The 21,851-nt window shown below is 45.2% G+C and overlaps 1 protein-coding gene across 1 annotated transcript in view; it reads left to right on the top strand.

Moving 5' to 3' along the window:
• The window catches only part of cybb (cytochrome b-245, beta polypeptide (chronic granulomatous disease)), a 146,820-nt gene that overhangs the window by 30,204 nt on the left and 94,765 nt on the right, over positions 1-21,851 (top strand). Inside the window, exon 3 of the mRNA XM_072513893.1 lies at positions 7,853-8,163. Within this exon, the coding sequence (XP_072369994.1) occupies positions 7,853-8,163 (311 nt within the window). The remainder of the gene's footprint in view (positions 1-7,852; positions 8,164-21,851) is intronic.

The following is a 21,851-nucleotide window of genomic DNA, read 5'->3' as shown; positions in this document are numbered from 1 at the left end:
GACCCACAGTCGCGCAGGCTGCAGCATTCCGAATTTCACTTCTTTCCGGTACAACGCCGCTTTGGCCCGGTTGAAACCCGCTCTCCGCTTTGCAACCTCCGTGCTCCAGTCCGGGTATATTCGGATCTCTGCATTGTCCCACTTACTGCTCCGCTCCTTCTTGGCCCATCTCAGGACCCACTCTCTGTCCGTGAACCGGTGGAACCTCACCACCATCGCCCTTGGCGGCTCATTTGCCTGGGGCTTCTTCGCCAGCACTCGATGTGCCCCGTCCAACTCCAGCGGCCTCGAAGGGGCCTTCGTGCCCATCATCGCCTCGAGCATCGTGCTCGCGTAGGCCCCGGCATCAGCCCCCTCCACTCCCTCAGGGAGACCCAGGATTCACAGATTCTTTCTCCTGCTTTCACAGAGTCTTCCCGCCCACCTCTTGTGTAGCGCCTCGTTCTGCTCCACTCTCACCGCCAGGCCCACGAGCTCATCCTCGTTCTGACTGACTCTTTTCTGTACCTCCTGGATCTTAGCTTCGTGGGCCTTCTGGGTGATCCCGAGTCCTTCAATTGCCGAAAGCATAGGCGCCAACATCTCTTTGCGCATCGCCTCGCGCTGCTCCTCGAAGCAGCGCTTGATGAACTCCTGCAGCTCCCCTTTGTCCCTGGCCGCCGCCATTTTGTTTTCTTTCCCTCGCTTCTCCCGTTGCTCCAGTGCCGCTCCTTTGGCCGGTACACTTCTGGTCCCTTTCATAGAAGTTGGCAGTGTTTGCTTCACCAGTCTGCCCCAAAAAGTCTATGGAAACCCCTGAAAAAGGTCTGAGAGTCGGCTCCAGACGGGAGCTGCCGAATGCGCGACCTACTCCTCCATGGACGCCACCAGAAGCTTTGTCCCTGCTTCTTCAATGGCCCTGGTAGATCTTTTCACAGTTGTTCCCTCTGCTGCTAGAATTCACCTTTGATAGAGTCAAGCCAGATTGCAGCTTTAAGCTTGCCCTTCCCCTGCCTGCATGCTGGAAGAGGCCCTTGTCTACTGCTGCAGCTCAAGCCAAAGCTTTCACTGTTTCTGCCGGGTCTGGTAGCCAAAAGACACAACCCTCCTGGGGGACACTGTCAGGGGAATGCTGCAGCCTTCTTCCCACACCGGGAAATGTCAAACAAATGCCGTGGGGGCCCTGTAAAAGAGCCCAAAAGTCCGTTCCAAGCAGGAGCTGCCGAATATGCGACCTAGCTCTGCATAGCCGCACCCGGAAGTCTCCTGTCCGATATTTTGACGATCTCCAATTAGTTCAACTTGATTTGGATCGTGTTTTCGGGATCCTTAAGGGGGAGGGGGAGCAGCCCCAAGTCGTGGTCCACATAGGTACCAACAACATAGGTAGGAAAAGGGATAGGGATGTAAGGCAGGAATTCAGGGAGCTAGGGTGGAAACTTAGATCTAGGACAAACAGAGTTATTATCTCTGGGTTGTTACCCGTGCCACGTGCTAGCGAGACGAGGAATAGGGAGAGAAAGGAGTTGAACACGTGGCTACAGGGATGGTGCAGGAGGGAGGGTTTCAGATTTTTGGATAATTGGGGCTCATTCTGGGGTCGGTGGGACCTCTACAAACGGGATAATCTACACCTGGACCAGAGGGGTACCAATATCCTGGGGGGGGAAATTTGCTAATGCCCTTCGGGAGGGTTTAAACTAGTTCAGCAGGGGCTTGGGAACCTGAATTGTAGCTCCAGTATACAGGAGGTTGAGAGTAGTGAGGTCATGAGTCAGGTTTCAAAGTTGCAGGAGTGTACCGGCAGGCAGGAAGGTGGTTTAAAGTGTGTCTTCTTCAATGCCAGGAGCATCCGGAATAAGATGGGTGAATTTGCGGCATGGGTTGGTACCTGGGACTTCGATGTTGTGGCCATTTCGGATACATGGATAGAGCAGGGACTGGAATGGTTGTTGCAGGTGCCGGGGTTTAGATATTTCAGTAAGCTCAGGGAAGGTGGTAAAAGGGGGGGAGGGGTGGCATTGTTAGTCAAGGACAGTATTACGGTGGCAGAAAGGACGTTTGATGAGGACTCGTCTACTGAGGTAGTACGGGCTGAGGTTAGAAACAGGAAAGGAGAGGTCACCCTGTTAGGGGTTTTCTATCGGCCTCCGAAAAGTTCCAGAGATGTAGAGGAAAGGATTGCAAAGATGCTTCTGGATAGGAGCAAAAGCAACAGGGTAGTTGTTATGGGGGACTTTAACTTTCCAAATATTGACTGGAAACGCTATAGTTTGAGTACTTTAGATGGGTCCGTTTTTGTCCAATCTCTGCAGGAGGGTTTCCTGACACAGTATGTAGATAGGCCAACGAAAGGCGAGGCCATGTTGGATTTGGTACTGGGTAATGGACCAGGACAGGTGTTAGATTTGGAGGTAGGTGAGCACTTTGGTTTTAGTGACCACAATTCGATTACGTTTACTTTAGTGATGGAAAGGGATAGGTATATACCGCAGGGCAAGAGTTATATCTGGGGGAAAGGCAATTTTGATGCGATGAGGCAAGACTTAGGATGCATCGGATGGAGAGGAAAACTGCAGGGCATGGACACAATGGAAATGTGGAGCTTGTTCTAGGAACAGCTACTGCGTGTCCTTGATAAGAATGGACCTGTCAGGCAGGGAGGAAGTGGTCGAGCAAGGGAACCGTGGTTTATTAAAGCAGTCGAAACACTTGTCAAGAGGAAGAAGGAGGCTTATGTAAAGATGAGACATGAAGGTTCAGTTAGGGTGCTCAAGAGTTACAAGTTAGCTAGGAAGGACCTAAAGAGAGAGCTAAGAAGAGCCAGGAGGGGACATGAGAAGTCTTTGGCAGGTAGGATCAAGAATAACACTAAAGCTTTCTATAGATATGTCAGGAATAAAAGAATGACTAGGGTAAGAGTAGGGCCAGTCAAGGACAGTAGTGGGAAGTTGTGCGTGGAGTCCGAGGAGATAGGAGAGGTGCTAAATGAATATTTTTCGTCAGTATTCACACAGGAAAAAGATAGTGTTGTCGAGGAGAATACTGAGATTGAGGCTACTAGACTAGAAGGGCTTGAGGTTCATAAGGAGGAGGTGTTAGCAATTCTGGAAAGTGTGAAAATAGATAAGTCCCCTGGGCCCGATGGGATTTATCCTATCATTCTCTGGGAAGCTAGGGAGGAGATTGCTGAGCCTTTGGCTTTGATCTTTAAGTCATCTTTGTCTACAGGAATAGTGCCAGAAGACTGGAGGATAGCAAATGTTGTCCCCTTGTTCAAGAAGGGAAGTAGAGACAACCCCGGTAACTATAGACCAGTGAGCCTTACTTCTGTTGTGGGCAAAATCTTGGAAAGGTTTATAAGAGATAGGATGTATAATCATCTTGAATGAATAATTTGATTAGAGATAGTCAACACTGTTTTGTGAAGGGTAGATCGTGCCTCACAAACCTTATTGAGTTCTTTGAGAAGGTGACCAAACAGGTGGATGAGGGTAAAGCAGTTGATGTGGTGTATATGGATTTCAGTAAAGCGGTTGATAAGGTTCCCCACGGTAGGCTACTGCAGAAAATACGGCGGCATGGGATTCAGGGTGATTTAGCAGTTTGGATCAGAAATTGGCTAGCTGGAAGAAGACAAAGGGTCTTGAGAAATGTTCAGACTGGGGTCCAGTTACTAGTGGTGTACCATAAGGATCTGTTTTGGGGCCACTGCTGTTTGTCATTTTTATAAATGACCTGGAGGAGGGCATAGAAGAATGGGTGAGTAAATTTGCAGATGACACTGAAGTCGGTGGAGTTGTGGACAGTGCGGAAGGATGTTACAAGTTACAGAGGGACATAGATAAGCTGCAGCGCTGGGCTGAGAGGTGGCAAATGGAGTTTAATGCAGAAAAGTGTGAGGTGATTCATTTTGGAAGGAATAACAGGAAGACAGAGTACTGGGCTAATGGTAAGATTCTTGGCAGTGTGGATGAGCAGAGAGATCTCGGTGTCCATGAAAGATCCCTGAAAGTTGCCACCCAGGTTGAGAGGGTTGTTAAGAAGGCGTATGGTGTGTTAGCTTTTATTGGTAGAGGGATTGAGTTTCGGAGCCATGATGTCATGTTGCAACTGTACAAAACTCTGGTGCGGCCGCATTTGGAGTATTGCTTGCAATTCTGGTCGCCGCATTATAGGAAGGATGTGGAAGCATTGGAAAGGGTGCAGAGAAGATTTACCAGAATGTTGACTGGTATGGGGGGGAAGATCTTATGAGGAAAGGCTGAGGGACTTCAGGCTGTTTTCGTTAGAGAGAAGAAGGTTAAGAGGTGACTTAATTGAGGCATACAAGATGATCAGAGGATTGGATAGGGTGGACAGTGAGAGCCTTTTTCCTCGGATGGTGATGTCTAGCACGAGGGGACATAGCTTTGAATTGAGGGGAGATAGATATAGGACAGATGTCAGAGGTAGGTTCTTTATTCAGAGAGTAGTAAGGGCATGGAATGCCCGCCTGCAACAGTAGTGGACTCGCCAACACTAAGGGCATTCAAATGGTTATTGGATAGACATATGGATGATAAGGGAATAGTGTAGATGGGCTTTAGAGTGGTTTCACAGGGCGGCGCAACATCGAGGGCCGAAGGGCCTGTACTGCGCTGTAATGTTCTATGTTCTATGGTGCAGCCATATCTCATCCCATGAGACTTGACCAATGTCCTTGACAATGAATGTATATAGCTGGGCGTCCTGTTGTTGATATGGCACTGGTGTCGTGATTGTCCCCAAAATATTCAAAAGATTCCCCTGTATATGTCGCCAACTTGTCTGTTGTGTTACGTAGGTTCAAAGATTGAACTCCTTCTCGGAAATATTTGGACTTTTGTTTGCCCACAACCATGATCCGGATGTCAACCTCCATCTTTAGTGGTCTTCCATTTACTGTGAGGACTATCTCAATTGGGCATGTTTTACATACTTTCATCATGTTTAATCTGTACATATATCATACAATGCAGAGGGAGGCCATTCAGCCCATTGAGTCCGCACCGACCCACTTAAGCCCCCACTTCCTCCCCCTCCCCGTAACCCAATAACCCCTCCTAACCCTTTTTTTTGGACACTATGGGCAATTTAGCATGGCCAATCCACCTAACCTGCACGTCTTTGGACTGTGGGAGGAAACCGGAGCACCTGGAGGAAACCCACGCACACACGGGGAGAACGTGCTGACTCCGCACAGACAGTTTCCCAGCGGGGAATCAAACCTGGGACCCTGGAGCTGTGAAGCCACAGTGCTAGCCATTTGTGCTACCGTGCTGACACGGAAGAACAGTTCAGGTTCTTCATCGGAGTCCCTCTCCATTTTGTTCATTGGAGTCATGACTTGTTTTTTTAAATTTGATTGCCTCTGCCTGATAGGCAATGTACATGGAGAGGACCCTTCCTATTGCACCAAAAGCAAATAAACTCTCTTCAGTGGTATGCATCTTGGGGTGGTCGCCCCCACATCGATAGCATTTATCATGACTTTTACGCTGATGACCCACTTTTTTTCCTGACCAAGACTACGATCCTGTTCCTGAGATTATGGCTGAACGTCCTCTGTGCCTGTCATCTGGCTGCATGCCTTGCAGCTTTGCCTTCTGCACTGTAAATTCTATGAAATCTATGAAATCTATGCCACCCTCCAGCTGGTTTACGTCACCCTCTTGCATGCTTTGAAGAACTGACACGCCCCTCTTGGTGCATTCGTTTGCCTGAGCTATTTCAATTGCCTTATCTAGGGAAATCTTGATTTCAGGCAGGAGCTCCTTTTGCACATTTATGTTGTTAATACCGCATACTAAGCGGCCAAACAGCTTATCGCTGAGCGCTGTGCCAAACTCACAATGTTCAGCCATCTGGCGAAGTCTGGCAATGAAGGTGGAGATTGTCTCTCCTGGGCCCCTGACTGTTGAATTAAACTGGTCATGCTGTAGTATGATTGAGAGTATGGGGTTGAAGTGCTCCTTCACAAGCATTGCCAATTGGTCAAACGATTTTGTGTCAGGAGCCTCAGTGGACGTCAAATTCCTTATGAGGTTGTAGGTCTGGGGCCCACAAATGATAATAGAATAACCTTTTGTTCATCCTCCCCCGTGATTTTATTTGCTGTAAAAAAATAAGTAGCGGAGCCATTCAATATGCTGCTCCAGTCTTCGGTCCCCTGGTCAAATGGATCGAACTTCTCAATCCTGGGCATTTTTAGCTCACTCTTTTATGATGCTGTCAATGCTTTTTGATTTCTCTGTTTGTTTTGAAGGCTTTTTCCTTCCCCCTTAAACTTTGAACTAATGAGAACTTGTGATCGATCCGGTTTACACTCGCCGCCAATCTGGTGGCATGAGGCAATACCGTTGAGATTTCCAATATAACTGAACATAGATACATAGAAAATAGGAGCAGGAGGAGGCCATTCAGCCCTTTGAGTCTGCTCCGCCATTCGTCACGATCGTGGCTGATGGTCCAACTCAATAGCCTAATCCTGCTTTCTCTCCATAACCCTTGATCCCATTCGCCTCAAATGCCATATTTAGCCGCCCCTTGAATGTATTCAACGTCTTCGCCTCAACCACTTCCTGTGGTAATGAATTCCACAGGCTCACCACTCTTTGGGTGAAGAAATGTCTCATCTCTGTCCTAAATGGTCTACCCCGAATCCTCAGGGTACAAGGGTTTAATGGTAACAAGTAAAGGTAAACTATACACAGACACAGAGCCACAAAACAGGTCTTCACTCTCTGGCTCCTGGGTCCACACTGCCCAGGTCCCTGCTCCCAAGGCCCCGCACTTTCCCCCCATTGGTTGGTGTTCGCGCACTCCCATGTGATAGGCCCAGAATCCTGAATGCTCTTATTTTGCAGGTTCAATCAACTTTTCCTTCAAGCTTTCATAATAATAATCTTTATTAGTGTCACAAGGAGACTTACATTAACACTGCAATGAAGTTACTGTGAAAATCCCCTAGTCGCCACACTCCGGCGCCTGTTCAGGTACACTGAGGGCGAATTCAGAATGTCCAATTCACATAACATCGCGCCCTTTGGGACTTGTGGGAGGAAACTGGAGCACCCGGAGGAAACCCACACAGATACGGGGAGAACGTGCAAACTCCGCACAGACAGTGACCCAAGCCGGGAATCGAACCTGGGTCCCTGGCGCTGTGAAGCAACAGTGCTAACCACTGTGCTACTTAAAGATGTATCTGATCTCCAAGTGTTTCTTTTATTTTTTATATTTAGGTATGACCATTTAGTGCATCTTTCCTAACTTTATTCTTCACCCAATAATGCATCATCTCATTTTTCTGCATTAACATTTAGCTGACATCTCTGTACTCTATCTATTAATTATCCGTCTGGCTTGTGTCTTTCTGATGCCGCACGCAGCCTTCCTCACATTCCATATTTTGTGTTGCCTGTCAATGTTGTACTCCCAGGTCCAGGATAATTATGGAGAAGAACAATTTTGATCTCTGAAGGATGCCACTATTTACATATCCAACTGGTCAAAAAAACTCCGTTCACCATTCATTTCTGTTTTGTGAAATTTAAGCCGTTTTCAATCCATGTTGCCACAAGTTTCGAAAAATACCTAAGGGTGAATTGCCATAGGGATTCTCCTAATTGTCCATGATAACTTACAAAGAAGGACTGGGGAAATGGTGATGCCGCTGTTCACTTGGCTAGCAAATTTTGTGACTGGGCTAAACTTTTCAAAAAAAATATTTTTTTAATACTGGGCTATACTTTAATGTATTTATACAAACACAGATTTTCATGACAAGTTTTGTTTTGTTTTAACGCTGCATTCTTATAAAAAGATACTATAAATCCTGTTTCATTTTCAGGAGTTCTAATGGTGATTTCTCTGCTTACCATTGTATATGGAGCCTTGCGGTGCAATATCCTTGCTATCAAAATCAAGTATGATGAATATGAGGTGCAAGTGAAGCCTGCGGCCTACATCTGCATATTTCTATGGCGGGGCTTTGAGATTGCCACTAGAGTTGTTGTTTTAGTCCTATTCAGCTCTGTGTTGCAGATATGGATCCTTCCTGTGGTTCTTTTGAACTTTTTTATATTTTCTCTCTATCCGTGGATATTATTCTGGAACAGTAAATCATCTTTCCCTGAGAACATAGAAAAAACATTTACCAGGGTAGGTACAACAATAGTATTGTGTTGCCTCACATTTCTTTATGCTGGTGTTAATATGTTCTGTTGGTCAGCAGTTCAACTCAAGCTAAATGACCCTGATTTGATTAATAAATCCCAGAATTGGTACAGACTAGCTGTGTACTATATGTTAAGATTCATTGAAAATGCTGTTCTTATTCTCTTATGGTACATCTACAAAACTGATGCCTATACTTATGTATGTGCCCCTTTGTTGGTACTGCAGTTGTTAATAGGGTATTGTATTGCAATATTTTTTATGCTTGTGTTTTACCAATTCTGCCACCCGTGTAAAAAGCTTTTCTCCTCCAGTATTTCTGAAGGATTATTAGCTTGCATCCGTTTTGTTTGTTTTATATGCTGCTGTCGCAAATCTTCTGAACCCACAGAAAAGGCTGTCTTGGAATCAAGCAATGCCAATGACCATGAACAAGGGACTGAACCTACCAGTAATTTGCAAGATTAGGGGAACCTTCAAAGTGCAATTGTCAAGGCACAACGTTTTTTTTGTAGGCATCCATTTTGTTTTGATACAGTTCTCACTATAAGTTATAAGCTTGTCTTCAATTGTCTCTGCAGCTTATGATTCAAATGAAAGGTAGTTGTGTTGCAATGATTAAGGTTCCATCTCCTCTTAATTTCAGTGAGATTTGACAGTAGTCTTAATGGGTGCAGGTTTCCAACATGAAGCCTCACCAGCCCGGAAGACATAGTAAGAAATTATAGGTGTACTTCATGTGAATTTTTAAAACTTCATTAGCATTAGCGAATGGAAATTTACCATTAATGTAGCCTTAGTTTGAGAATATGCACCCCCCAATAGGTGAAAGATACTCTAGTACCAATCCTAAATGAAGTACCATTTCCAGTTGCTACTGTTAGCTCATTAGCTTTTTCTTGTTTTGATCATTGAATGTGCATAAGTGAAGTAGAACTGGAGATGAACGGCAAACAGAGTAGAAAAAAAATCACTTCGCTATGCAGAGAGACAGTGGCATAATGGTATTATCACTGGACTAGTAATTCAGACACACAGTGTAATGCTCTGGAGGCCTCGGTTCGAATCCCACCACAGCAGATCATGAAATTTGAGTTCAATAAATATCTGGAATTAAAATCTTAACAAAACCACTTGTTGTGAAAACCCATCAAGTGCCCTTTAGGGAAAGAAATCTGCCATCCTTACCTGGTCAGGCCTACATGTGACTTCAGACGCTCAGTTAAATTCTGTTTGTTTAACTACGCTTAGGTCTCAACATTATCAATTTAACCAACGTTCATTGTGGAATGCTGGCTTTATTTTCATTAGGGGTTGGTTGCTACATAGATTTTTAAACCGATTTGTTTTTCTCTCATTTTAATTTTCCCAACTCCCCTTTTCTGAAGGAATTGATTCTCTTTCTGGGGTGTGGTTCCACAGGTAGGTTGACTTGTGAGCCTGTGGGAGTCAGCAGACTTTACAATGTGAAAGCTAAGCCCAATCTGATTTTCATCTATGCAATGCACACTTCCAGGAAAAAAGCAGTGAATCATGGCCACAGAAAAGGAATGTGCCTCCCATTTGTAAAACTTAGGCCTCAGGTAGACTTCGTGTTTCCTTGTTCTAGTGCCAATACTACACCAGGTGCTGACTGAGCATCAAAGAACAGAAACTCCCAACTCCTTGCCTAGTCTTGCCCCTATCAATGACCTTCAGGGGTGGCGGTATGCTTAATTGTTATCCTCATCATAGAATTTGTTTGGGGAAAACCCATGACAATGCAGGGTTTACAGTCGATTGAAAGAGAAATGCTTAATGGACTGAATTGCCTTTTCAAATGTTAACACTATGTTCATGAATCACACACTAAAGTTGTCATATATGAATGAATAGGAAATGTAGAACTTGCTGAATTGTTCACTGTAGATTTAGATGTAATAAACAGTCAATATATATTTACCATTAAAGATAAATTAATTTGTGTACTTGCTTGACAAAGTCAGTCACTGTTATATTGTTCCTTGATAGCAAAGTAGAAAAGTGGAGTTTTTGAATCTTATATTGTGCTAAAGCCGGTTTAGCATATTCAGTAAAATGTGAAAGCCTCATTATAAGATATAAGTTCTAAAGATGACAAAGTTCTTAAAAGCCCATGCAAGCAATGTCTAAAAAGTCTCAAAAGATTTCCCAGTATATGCTGGTCAGTAGGACAGAAAATGCAATGAATTGACTTGTAAATGGGTGGGATTTTCCAGCCACACAAAATGCCTTAGACATCGGCGGGACCGGAAAGTCCGATTGGCGTCAATGGTGAATTGGCTCTGCTGCCGGAAGACAAGCGGAGGGCAGAAAATCAGATACCATGTATATTTCTTTGGGACATTTTACAAAAAATAATTAACTGTATCAAAGCTTAAGATTCTTCACTCAACTTGGGATTTATGTGGTAAACTGTTTGATATCATAGCAAATTTATCTGCCTTGTATGTGAGAAAATGCTACATGCAAAACAACTAACATGGACTTCTGGAACACCGACAGTGTGGAAACCTAATAACCTGATAGTTAAAAAAATAAATTAGAGTACCCAATTCATTTTTCCAATTAAGGGACAATTTAGCGTGGCCAATCCACCTACCCTACACATCTTTGGGTTTTGGGGGCGAAACCCATGCAAACGCAAGGAGAATGTGCAAACTCCACACGGATAGTGACCCAGGGCCAGGATCGAACCTGGGACCTCGGCACCATGAGGCTGTAATGCTACCCACTGCGCCTCCGTGCTGCCCATAACCTGATAGTTGAGCTCTTGACAGGATATTTTCTTTGGTTCAACCTACCTGTCAGATAGTGTCCCTTAAACTGGATTTTATAACTCGGATAGCTGGGTAAAATGCCTTGAATCCTACCCTGCCTCTGCTACAAGGAAAAGCTGACACAAGCAGCCTTTCACTTGAGGTTAGGATTGTGCCAACAACTTAGAAAAAAATCGCATGAATCAATTTTCAAAGGAAAAAGGTTTTGACATTTTGCACATTAATTCTAGTAATGCTGTAAATATCAGAAACAAATATTTATAAGTTTAAAGACCAGAATCTTTACTGGAATGGGTGCATACTTAGGCACCTTAACTGGGTGTTGATGAGATGCACTTAGGAACATATTCTTAAAAAATAGTGAGAAAATATACTATTTCAAAGATAAAAGCAGAACCTTGTAAATATTTGCAATGGAGATAATAGACATGAATACAGAATTAAGTTTGTAAATATTAATATAAATTTTTTTAAAGGTATATAGGGTGGGATTCCCTGGCCTCCCAGCCATGTGTTTCTCGGCAGTGGGAGGCAGTGTGCTGTTCGCTGGCAGCGGGAATCTCTGCTCCCACCACTGTCAATGGGAATTCCCATTGAAGCCATCCCATGCGGCTGGGAAACCTGGTGGTGGGGATGCACTGCCGGCGATACCAGAGAATCCCGCTGCCATCGAACGGCCAGAGAATTCCGGCCAATGTGTTTCAAATGGAACTAATGAAAGTTGATTATTTTACGAATATTTGACAACTGTAACTGTAATGTAAAATAAATGGATGTATTGAAAACAGCAATTTGGTGTGTTCTTTGTGTATATTTTATGTAGGAATAATCTGGGTACTATTGGCACAAATTGTACAGCGCACAAGTTTTCTTCCCTTCCCCAACACTTGCATTCCACCATAAATGGTAAGTGTCCAATCAGACATGTTGCTACTACTTGGAATTCACCAGGATTATACAAGTTAGGCTAGCTGGGGAAACTATAGGAGGGTTGCGCCATTTAATTTCACGTTATATAAGAATCAAAATATCATGAGTCCAGCGTAACATGCACTGACTGGTGAAAGTTTCCATCTACCACAGTATGTACCATCTACATATATATGAATCAAATCCTTTCTATTAACTTGCATACTGAAATTGCGACTGAAGTCACTCCCTGAGTGACAACAATAGCAACTTGTGTTTGTATAGCATTCTTAATTTAGCAAATTGTCACAAGCTGCTTCACAGTGGAATTATAAATCAAAATACAACATTGAACCACATAAAGGGATATTAGGACAGGTAACTAAAAACATGGTCAAAGAGATAGGTTGTAAGGAATGCCTTAAAGGAGTAAAGCGAGGAGGAGAGGTTTGGGGAGGTTGGAATTTCAGAGCTTGGAGCCTAGGCAGCTGAAGGCACAGTACCAATGTTGGAGCGATTAAAAAACCTCCCAGAGTTGGAGCAATGTAGATATCTCAGAGGGTGTTTTGAGTCTGCATGACTCTTCCTCTGAAGAAGAATCATACAAACTCTAAATGTTAACTCCACAGATGCTGTCAGACCTGCTGTGGCCTTCCAGCATTTTCTGTTCTTATTTCAGATTTTCAGCATCCGCAGTGCTTTGTTTTTATCTCAGGGAGTGTACGGGCTCGAGGAGGCCAGAGATACGGTGGAGCCAGGCCATGGGGGATTTGAGAACAACAGTGGGTATTCTAAAAGGAAAATATTGCAGATGCTGGTTATCGGAAATAAAATCAGAAAGTACTGGAAGATTTCAGCAAGTCAGGCATCATCAGTGGTGTGAGAAACAGAATGATGTTTCACATTGATGAGCTTTCATCAGAACTGATAACAGTTAGAAATATAATAGAAACATAGAAAATAGGTGTAGGAGTAGGCCATATGGCCCCTTGAGCCTGCATCACCATTCTATATGATCATGGCTGATCATGCAAATCCAGTATCCCACTGCCACTTTCTCTCCATACCCCTTGATCCCTTTAGCCGCAAGGGCCAGGCCCAGCTCCCTCTGGAATATATCCAACAAACTGACTCCAACAGCTTTCTGTGGTAGAGAATTCCACAAGTTCACAACTCTCTGAGAGAAGGAGTTCTTCCTCATCTCAGTCCTGAATGGCTTATCCCTTATTCTTAGGCTGTGACCCCTAATTCTGGACATCCCCAACATTGGGAGCATTCTTCCTGCAGCTAGTCTATCCAGTCCCATCAGGATTTTATATCTTTCTATGAGATCCTCTCTCATTCTTCTAAACTCCAGTGAGTACAAGCCCAGTCGATCCAATCTTTCTTCATATGTCAGAACTGCCATCCCGGGAATTAGTCTGGTCAACCTTCGCTGTACACCCTCACTACAAGAATGTCCTCCCTCAAACTAGGAGACCAAAACTGCACACAATATTCAAGGTGTGGCCTCACCAAGGCCCTGTATAACTGCAGCAAGACATCCCTATCCCTACTCCTATACTCAAATCCTCTCTCTGTGAAGGCCAGCATGCCATTAGCTTCCCTCACCACCTGCTGAACCTGTATGGCAACCTTCAATGACTGTTCCACCATCACACCCAGGTCTCGTTGCACTTTCCCTTTTCCTAAACTGCCACCATTCAGATAATAATCTGCATTCCTGTTTTTGTCACCAAAGTGGATAACCCCACATTTACCCACATTATATTGTATTTGCCAAGTATTTGCCCACTCAGCCAGCCTGTCCAAGTCACCCTGCAGCCTCTTTGCATCCTCCTCAAAGCACACACTGCCACCCAGTTTAGTGTAATCTGCAGATTTGGAGATATTGCATACAATTCCTTCGTCCATATCATTAATGTATATTGTGAACAGCTGGGGTCCCAGCATTGAATCCTGCGGTACCCCACTAGTCACTGCCTGCCACTCTGAAAAGGACCCATTTATTCCCACTCTCTGCTTCCTGTCTGCCAACCAGTTCTCTATCCAATACCATGAGCTTTAATTTTGCTCACTGATCTTTTGTGTGAAACCTTGTCAAAAGCCTTTTGAAAGTCCAGATACACAACATCCACTAGTTCACCCTTGTCCACTCTACTGGTCACATCCTCAAAAAAATTCCAGAAGACTTGTCTAGCATGATTTCCCTTTTGTGAATCCATGTTGACTTGGACCAAACCTGTCCCCGCATTCCAAATGCTCAGTTATTTCATCCTTAATAATTGACTCCAGCATTTTCCCCACCACAAGTGAAGGAGGGGGTTGGGGGGGTGGGGGGGGTAGGAGCAAAGAGTGAAGAAAGAACAAAAGCGAAGTGGTTAGCACTGCTGCCTCACAGCACCAGGGACCCGGGTTCAATTCTGGCCTTGGGTGACTGTCTGTGTGGAGTTTGCATTTTCTTCCTGTGTCTGCGTGGATTTCCCCCGGATGCTCCATGTTTCTCCCACAGTCCAAAGATGTGCGGGTTAGGTGGATTGACCATCTGTCCAGGGATGTGTAGGTTAGGTTACGGGGCAATGGGGATAGAGCAGAGTGGATGGCGAAGTGGACATAGGTAGAGTGCTCTTTCGAAGGGTCGGTGCAGATTCGAAGGCTGAATGGCCTCCTTTTGCACTGTAGAGATTCTATGATTCAATGACTGAGATAGGGTGGAAGAGAGAAGAACAGAACAGTTGGAGGTGCAGGGCCAAAGGAAGTGGTAATGGAACAAGTGAAAAACAATGACAGGAATTCGCTCGTGGAGGGATTCTCTCGTCCCACCAGCAGCGCTCCCGTCCGTGGGTTTCCCGGCAACGTGGGTGGCTTCAATGGGAATTCCCATTGACAGCGACAGGAATAGAAAATGCTACTTCCAGTGAACGCACACCAACTCCTGCCGCCAAGAAACATGTGGCTGGGAGGCCAGAGAATTTAAACAAAAAATTAACTTGCAGGATGTGGGTGATGCTGGTTAAACCAGCATTTATTGCCCATCCCTAGTTTCCCTTCAGAAGGTGGTGGTGAGCTGCCTCCTTGAACCGCTGCAGTCCCTGAGGTGCAGGTACGCCCACAGCGCTGTTAGGGAGGGAGTTGCAGGATTTTGTCCCAGCGACAGTGAAAGAACGATGATATATTTCCAAATCAGGGGGGTGGGTGACTTGGAGGGGAACCTCCAGGTGGTGGGGTTCCCAGGTATCTGCTGATCTTGTCCTTCTAGGTGGTAGTGGTTGTAGGTTTGGAAAGTGTTGCCTAAGGAACCTTGGCAAATTCCTGCAGTACATCTTGTACATGGTGAACACGGCTGCCACTGTTCTTCGGTGGTGGAGGGATTGAATGTTTGTGGAAGGAGGAGCAATCAAGCTCGCTGCTTTGTCCTGGATGGTGTCAAGTTTCTTGAGTTCTGTTAGAGCTGCGCTCATCTGGGCAAGTGGAAAGTATTCCATTACACTCCTTGTGCCTTGTAGATTGTGGACAGGCTTTGGCGGAGGGGGTTCAGGAGGTGAGTTGCTCACCATAGGATTCCTTGCCTTTGTCCTGCCCTGTTAGCCACAGTATTAATATGGCTAGTCCAATTCAAATTCTGATCAACGGTAGCCCCCAGGATGTTGATTGTGGGGGATTCAGCACGATTGTTAGATCTACTCTTGTAGGAGATAGTTATTGCCCAGCACTTGTGTGGCACAAATGTAACTTGCCACTTCCCAGCCCAACACTGGATATTGTCCAGGTCTTGCTGCATTTGGATATGGACTGCCTCAGAATTCTGCCCAATGCGCCTAGAGGAGATGTGAATGGCAGAATAATGAACGGCTGTCATCCAAAATCAAAAATGAGAGTAAAATTGAAACGCGCAAAGGGAAAGGGAATGCATTGGGGGTAGAAATGATGGACTGTAATTGTTGAATGTTAAGTCTAGAAGGCTAGAAAGTATCGAATCAAAATATGCTTATGTTGAGACTCATTGGAACATTGCAGGAGGCTGAAGACAGAAATCAACATCAAAGGAAGGGGCAGATTTAAAATGAAGGGTGGGAATTGAAGATGAGAATTTTAAAAGTGAAACATTATTTAACCAGAGTCAGTGGAGACCAGAGAACATAATGCGATCACTGAATGGGATTCAGTGCAAGAAAGAATGAGAAGTCGTTAAGTGAAGAGGCTGAGGGAGGGAAGCACTGAAAAACATCCTGTTGCGAACACAAGTACAGAAAATGGGCAGGCAACAGTGAAGCAATATTTTAAATGAGAGTGGCGGAACAACATAACCACCTAAAGCAGCACAAGGGGCGAGAGAGAGAGCTGAGAGAGAGCAATGAGACAGCATAAAATAACACGAGGGGAGAGAGAGAGAAAGAGCGAGTGAGCAGTGAGACCCATAAACAACATGCGGGGAGAGAGAGCTGTAGTGATATGTATATATAGGGACATGTAAAGGGTTAATGATTACATCTTAGTGTAACACAACCACTACGGCAACACTAGATTCCACTATAAATATGAGAACTCAAAGGATCTTGGTTATCTTCCAACCAGGAGTGACTAGACAGCAGAGTGTTAGAGAGATAGATCACAGCATAAATAGCACGTATAGTTTAAATTAGTTAATACTTTAATATAGATTACCTGATTACTAGTTAAAGTTCTGTAGTATGTGCGAACTCAATATTAATCAATTCGTTATTCAATAAATTTGTTTTGCTTTAAGTTGAAGATTGGTGGTTTCTTAAGAATCACACCATCAGGCCATTCTGGATATATGAAGCAAACAGTAATGATATATTACCAAAGAGTAATATAACATGGTACCAGGTCATTGGCTACAGAAACTAGCTAGCAAAGTCTAGTAAGATCAGAAAAAAGAAAAACTAAGAAGCTATTCGCCTTGAGAAGCATCATCAGCAAACAACAGAACTTCGAAGACTAAAGGATCGATAGATAAAGCTCAAGCTCCTCGACAACTAAGGATAACCAGTAATTTAAATGTAAACTAGCATTTATTCAAACAGCAATTTCAAATTTATCTAGAAGCCTCTGATTTGACTAATGCAACCGGAGATTGCAAAATTGCACTGCTATTAACTATGGCTGGTCAATAAGCAATTGAGATCTACAATTCTTTTCAGTACACTCAGGTCAAGACAAAACAAAGTTTGATGTAATTCTTGCCAAATTTGATGACCATTGTAAAACCCAAACTAATGAAATGTTGGGGCGCTTCATATTTAAGCAGAGATTACAAAACAAAGGTGAATCATTTAATAGCTTTGTTGCTGATCTGAGACTGCTAGCACAATCCTGTAACTTTTTTGCACTGCATGATTCTATGATTTGGGACCAAATAGTGTTTGGTATTAATGATGAACAGATCGGAGAAAGATTACTTAGGCAAAAGGATCTAACTCTAGAAATCGCGATCGAAAAGTGTTGTGTTCATCATCAATCAAAAAATCAGCACCAAGAGTATTATCTCCGTGAAAAGGGCGTGAAAATTCACCACAAGGTTGAGTGTGTTAAGGCAGTGTCGCAGATGAAGAAGATGCACGTTTCGGATGGCAGCCATCTTGCCCGTGCCCACCCTAACCCTGCACATGCGCACTTCATAAAAAAATGCAAGACGGACGAAAGCCTATCTGCGCATGCGCGAAGAAGTGAAGTGCGCAAGGACGTCAACGTCATGACGTGTTCAAGGTGTGGAACCTCCCATTTTCAAAAAACATGCTCTGCCAGAGGAAAACAATGCTCACAATGTGGCAAATGAAACCATTTTACTGCACAGTGCTGTACAGATCCTCACTCGCATTTAAATCTGCTAAGCAGGCTTCAAGACAGATTAATATACGTAGTGTTGAATCCAAAGAAGAAGATTTAGAAGAGAATTTTTCAACAGACACAGATAGTTACACTCTGGAAAACACATTCTTTGTAGGAATAATAGAGAAATTGGAAGACTTCACTGAAGTAACAACACCTCCTAAATTAATTAACTCCATAAATTTGGACACTGAATGGAACACTGTTTTGAAAGTAAACAACTGTCCAATTAAATTCAAGTTGGATACAAGGGCTTCAGCTAACTTGCTCTCAAAGCGTGATCTCACAACGCTTAAGCAAACACCTGAGATACTTCCAGCGGCCTGTAGATTAAAAGACTACAATGGCAATTCAATCTCATCCATTGGATCATGCTATTTGATCGTTTCCAACAAGAATATCGTGACTTCATTAAGATTCGAGATTGTCAAGTCAGATAAATCATCATTCTTAGGTGCACAAGCCTGCAAGGAGTCACACCTAATACAGCAAATTTATACTGCAACTTCGCATCAACTTATACTGCATGATGATATCCAAAGTATTTTAAATCATTATCCAGGTGTCTTTAAAGGCATGGGTAAGCTTCCATTCAAGTATAAGATCTTGTTAAGGATGGATGCCAAACCTGTGGTGCATCCTCCTAGGAGAATTCCTGCTCCACTAAGAGAAAGATTAAAGCTAGAATTGGAAAGGCTGCAACAACAAGGGATAATTTGAAGAGTCACTAAACTGACTGACTGGGTCAGTTCGCTAGTTTGCGTGAAGAAACTGTGAGGTGATCTACGGATATGTATAGACCCCAAGGATCTCAACAAAAACATCACGAGGGAACACTGTCCCATTCGAAAACGAGAGGAGATCACCAGCTAGATGGCAAATGCACGCATCTTCATCAATTTAGATGCATCGCAAGGCTTCTGGCAAATGCGACTGGATGACTCAAGCAGAAAGCTCTGGACCTTCTATACACCTTTCGGAAGATTTTGCTTTAATCGGATGCCTTTCGGAATAATCTCTGCATCTGAAATATTCCACCGCATTATGGAACAGTTGACTGAGGGAATAGAGGGTGTTCGTTTCTACGTCAATGACATTATCATATGGTCATTAACAAAGGAAGAACATATTGAAAAATGAGAAAGGTTTTTCAGTGCATACACAAGCATGGTCTTAAGTTGAATCAATCCAAGTGTAGTTTTGGCACTTCAGCGCTCCAGTTCCTGGGAGACCAAATATCCGAACATGGTGTGCAAACCGACACTGAAAAGATTGCAGCCATTCAGGGCATGAAAGTCCCCAAGGATGAAAAAACAGTACCATGATTTCTAAGCGTTGTCAACTTCTTAGGCAAATTCATACCTAATCTGTTAACCAGAACAACAGCTCTTAGAAACTTGATCAATAAATCAACCTCTTTCGAGTGGACAAGTGATCATCAAAAAGAGTGGTTTGATTTAAAAGCACAATTAATGACTGCACCTATATTAGCGTTTTTCGATCCAAACGAGGAGACAAAAATTTCGACTGATGCAAGTCAGGACAGAATAGGAGCAGTACTGTTGCAAAAAGTCGACAGCTCGTCTTGGGTTCCTGTTGCATATGCATCCAGAGCGATGTCACCAACAGAATGTCGATATGCTCAAATTGAGAAAGAATGTCTTGGACTACTAACAAGCATATTGAAGTTCCATGTCTATGTCTATGGACTCCCCACTTTCACTGTAAAAACAGATCACAGACCGTTGCTGCATATAATTCAGAGGGATCTCAATGACATGACTCCATGATTCCAGAGAATTTTGATGAAGCTCAGAAGGTACGACTTCAACCTCATCTGCACACCAGGAAAAGATCTGATCATAACAGATGCGTTATCACGCTCCATAAAGTCTGCAAGTTGAACCTTTCGAGTTCATACAAGATGTTGAAGCTCAAGCACAGCTGTGTGCAGAAACTCTTCCTGCCTCGGATGAAAAGATCAACCTAATCCGAACTGAGACAAAGAAGGATGCAATGATGCAATGCGTCATTCGCCATATCAATAATGGGTGGCGGAAAGGGCAGCGTCCTCAATTTAGAAATGTTCAGACAGATTTGACCATCATGGATGGACTACTTCTTCGACTCGACTGGATAGTCATACCACTGTGTCTCAGACTAATGATAATTTTTTTTTTTTTTTAATATTTTTTTATTCTACTTTTACACATTTTCCTTCAAACATTTACACCCCACCCACAAACAGTAGTAAATGGTAACAAATACAAAATCAATCCCCTTAACAATACCAATGATCCCATCCTCCCACCACCCCAAACAACTGCCCACCTGTCAATATATGCTTCCAATAAACCAAACCCTCCCACGGTGGAAACAAAAAACAAAGGAGAAATAGAAAAAGGAGTCCGGGACCGCCCATGGTCACCATTGACCTATTGAGTCCACTCCCCCCTCCCCCCCCTACACTCAATGCCATCCAGCCTCTGAAAGAGTACCGTACATGATACCCAAGAGTTGTACCCCCCCCGCCCCCCCTCCCCCTTCCCCCCTCCCCCCGCCCCCCTCCCCCTCCCCCGCCCCCCCTTCCCCCTCCCCTTCCCCCTCCCCCCGCCCCCTCCCCCTCCCCCCCGCCCCCCCCTCCCCCCTCCCCCTCCCCTACCCCCGCCCCCCTCCCCCTCTCCCCGCCCCCCTCCCCCTCCCCCTCCCCCTCCCCCTCCCCCCCTCCCCCTCCCCCTCCCCCTCCCCCCCTCCCCCTCCCCTCCCCCTCCCCCCTCCCCCTCCCCCCCTCCCCCTCCCCTCCCCCTCCCCCCTCCCCCTCCCCCCCTCCCCCTCCCCCCCCCCCCCAAGTCTTCAGCTCCTCCCGTCCACTGCCTCTTGTAAAGCTCCTCCTCCCAACCTCGGTTCCTTCCCCCCAACTTTCCACCCCAGCTAGACCACTCGGACCCTGTTCTGCCAGGCTCCGATGGCCGCAGCCACTCCCCCACCTCACTCCCGTTCACTGGCCAGCTTAAACCAGCCAGCGTGGAGGCCCCCGCCCGGGTCCCTTTCCCCCTTGCCCGGTCCTAGGAAAGCCCAGAGATCCCCTTCTAGCACACACACCCCACATATCCACCTACACCCCAAAGAGCCCTCATTTTGAGTGAAAATCCCATCCCTTCCCGTGTCCAAATATATACAACATTGGCTCCTTTAGCCTCTGCACCCGCACGCAGTGAAACAAAAAAGAAGAAAATACAGTCATGAGGTTACATCGGCACATGGCCATTCCTCAATTTGTCAGTTCTGCCACAGTCCTTCTGCCTTCGCAAACTCCACCGCTGCTTCCGCCGTTCCAAAATAAAAGTCCCTGAGCTTATAAGTCACCCTCAGCTTCGCTGGCTATACAATGCCGCACTGCACCTTGCTAATGTACAGTTCCCTCTTCACCCAGTTGAAGGCAGCCCGCCTCCTCGCCAGCTCCATCGTAAAGTCCTGGTATACACGTATACCAGTTCCAGCCCACCGCACCACCCGCTTCTGCTTGGCCCAGCTCAGGACCTTCTCCTTCACACTGTACCTACGGAAGCACAGAGTCACCGCCCTTGACGGCTCACTCGCCTTTGGTACAGGCTTCCACGACCGATGAGCCCGATCCAGTTCATTTCGGGAGGGATCCTCCCCCGCCCCCAATAATTTCGCCAGCATCGCGGCAAAATACTCAGTCGGTTTCGGTCCTTCAACTCTTTCGGGCAGCCCCACAATCCTCAAATTCTGTCGCCTGGATCTGTTTTCCAGGTCTTCAATTTTTCCTCGCAGATCCTTGTTAATGTCCATCACCTTCCGCATCTCCTTCCCCATCGAGGCAAGTTGATCACCGTGCTGCAATAACGTCTCCTCCACTTCCTTCAGCGCCTCCCCTTGCTCTCGCACCTCCGCCACTGCACTCGCCACCGCCGTCATCACCGGGGAAATCGCCTCCTCCACCAGCGCACTCAAAACCTCCCTAATCTCCTTCCTCGCCGTCTCCATGCATTTTGCAAACTGCCTTTCGAATTCCGCAGCCATCACCTTAGTTATTTCTTCAGCCATAAGCAATGCGTCCTCCCCTGGTGCTCCAGCCTCCATTTTCTT

The sequence above is a fragment of the Scyliorhinus torazame genome, chromosome 8 (assembly GCF_047496885.1).
Source record: "Scyliorhinus torazame isolate Kashiwa2021f chromosome 8, sScyTor2.1, whole genome shotgun sequence".
Classification (NCBI taxonomy): domain Eukaryota; kingdom Metazoa; phylum Chordata; class Chondrichthyes; order Carcharhiniformes; family Scyliorhinidae; genus Scyliorhinus; species Scyliorhinus torazame.
This window is presented reverse-complemented; position numbering and strand designations above follow the sequence as displayed.